Source organism: Aplysia californica, unplaced genomic scaffold, assembly GCF_000002075.1.
Source record: "Aplysia californica isolate F4 #8 unplaced genomic scaffold, AplCal3.0 scaffold01362, whole genome shotgun sequence".
Taxonomy (NCBI): Eukaryota; Metazoa; Mollusca; class Gastropoda; order Aplysiida; family Aplysiidae; genus Aplysia; species Aplysia californica.
The window spans coordinates 40039-41801 of record NW_004798632.1 but is presented as its reverse complement, the minus strand read 5'-3'; the positions used below and the strand labels follow the sequence as shown (position 1 = coordinate 41801).

Genomic DNA, 1763 nt, shown 5'->3' with positions numbered 1-1763 from the left:
GGGGGGGGGGCAGGTACCGATACACTAGGACTCTCCGACACGTTCTGGTACTAGAGCAGGGGGCAGGTACCAGAGGCCGGTACTCACTTCTTGAGTCCAAACTTGTTGTAGAGCGTCTCCATGATCTCACAGCGGCTCTGTGCCAGCCGCGGGCCCATGGTCAGCTTGAAGGGCTTCACACACTCGTGGGGCACCGTCTGGATGGGCTGGCGAACAAAGACCACGGATACCAATGATAGATTGACAGAAAAAATTTTACACTCCCACCAACACAATTTAGATAACAATAACAATAACTAATTCGTAATAATAATTAACAGTATTGCAATAATAATAACGATAATAATTCATAGTATTATGATAATAATAACGATAATAATAATAATAGCAATAATCATAATAATAATTATAATAATAATCTTTCTTTCTTTTATCTGCCGCTTATACTCTTTTGGGTGTCGCGGGAAGAAAGAGACGTCTCTCTGCCACCAGCTGGAGAGCTTGAGTCAGGGGGAAGCCATGAGTTGTTAATGTTTCGCTGACTCCATCTATCCAGGTCTTTCTCGGTCGCCCTTTTAGTTTTGTCTCGTCTGGTCTTGATTACTGCTTTTTTAATGCATCGCATTTCACAAGTTGTAATTCTTTACTCTAATGTCTTGTTTGTGGTCCATGTTTGGCATTGATAGGTGAGTATTGGGAAAAATTGGGTGTTGATCATTTTGAGTTTTGTTGTCTAGGGAGGTTACGATGTTTCAGTAGTGGAGTAAGCTGGTAACTAACATTATTGGCCTTTTGTACTCGTGTTTCAATTTCTCCGTTCAGTCGCCCATCCTCTGTGAATATACTTCCGAGGTACTTAAATAATAATAATAATAATAATAATAATGGCAATATAATAATAATAATAATGATAATAATAAAAATGATGATGATGATGATAATGATAGTAATAACAATAAGTAGATGCCATTAGCGCCCATTCCCCAATTGGGCTCTAGTAAATCAGTCATACAAGCAACATTCGAGGTCACAAAATTATTCATATTTATCTATGACAACCATTTAGGAAACAAGATACTTTGACCCTGTCTGCCAAGGTCATCCTCAGTTGTTCAGAATACTGTACTAATAACATACATCCTGGCAGAACATCTACTATCAATTGCAATCTTGACAATTGGCTGTCATTCTTTCAACATTGAAACTCTTTACTTTTTTGTAAATTCTGCTGTTTTTATGCGTTCATGCATCGACACAACTTAGATTATTTAGGAGGCGGGCTTCCTACCCTACCTGTCAGCACCAATCCAAGCTGAATAAGATACAACATCCCAGCAGGAAAAAAAGACATACTCAAACAAAAATTCTCCCCTCCCCGGAATCGAATTCTCCAACCAACAACAGAATAACGATGATGTCACACTCATTAAGGGTAACTCAAACAAATACCGAAATAGGTCAGCTAATTTTTTTTGAAAAACTATTGCTGAGGTACTCAATAAGAACCAGGAGTCAGTATGCACAGTCAATGGTATAAAAGTACTGTGGTGTAACTTTTGTGCTTTCTCTCATCATTTGAACCTTTTGGCATTTCGAGACGATTTCTAGAAACCAGTTCAACTATCAGAGCATAGCACCATCGACAAACATCAGGCGGCAGGTAACAGCAAGTGTAGTTCCCGTCAGGGGCCCGACGTTGTGTCCTTGGGAAAGGCACTATACACAAATTTTCCTCACTTCACCCAGGTGGGAATGGGTACCCG

The 1763-nt window shown here is 39.8% G+C and overlaps 1 protein-coding gene across 1 annotated transcript in view; it reads right to left on the bottom strand.

Annotated features, from left to right (window-relative positions):
- The window catches only part of LOC101858154 (centrosomal protein of 104 kDa), a gene marked incomplete in the record, with an annotated part of 38985 nt that overhangs the window by 9572 nt on the left and 27650 nt on the right, over nucleotides 1-1763 (bottom strand). The window contains 1 exon segment of the mRNA XM_035973526.1: nucleotides 88-206. Within this exon segment, the coding sequence (XP_035829419.1) occupies nucleotides 88-206 (119 nt within the window).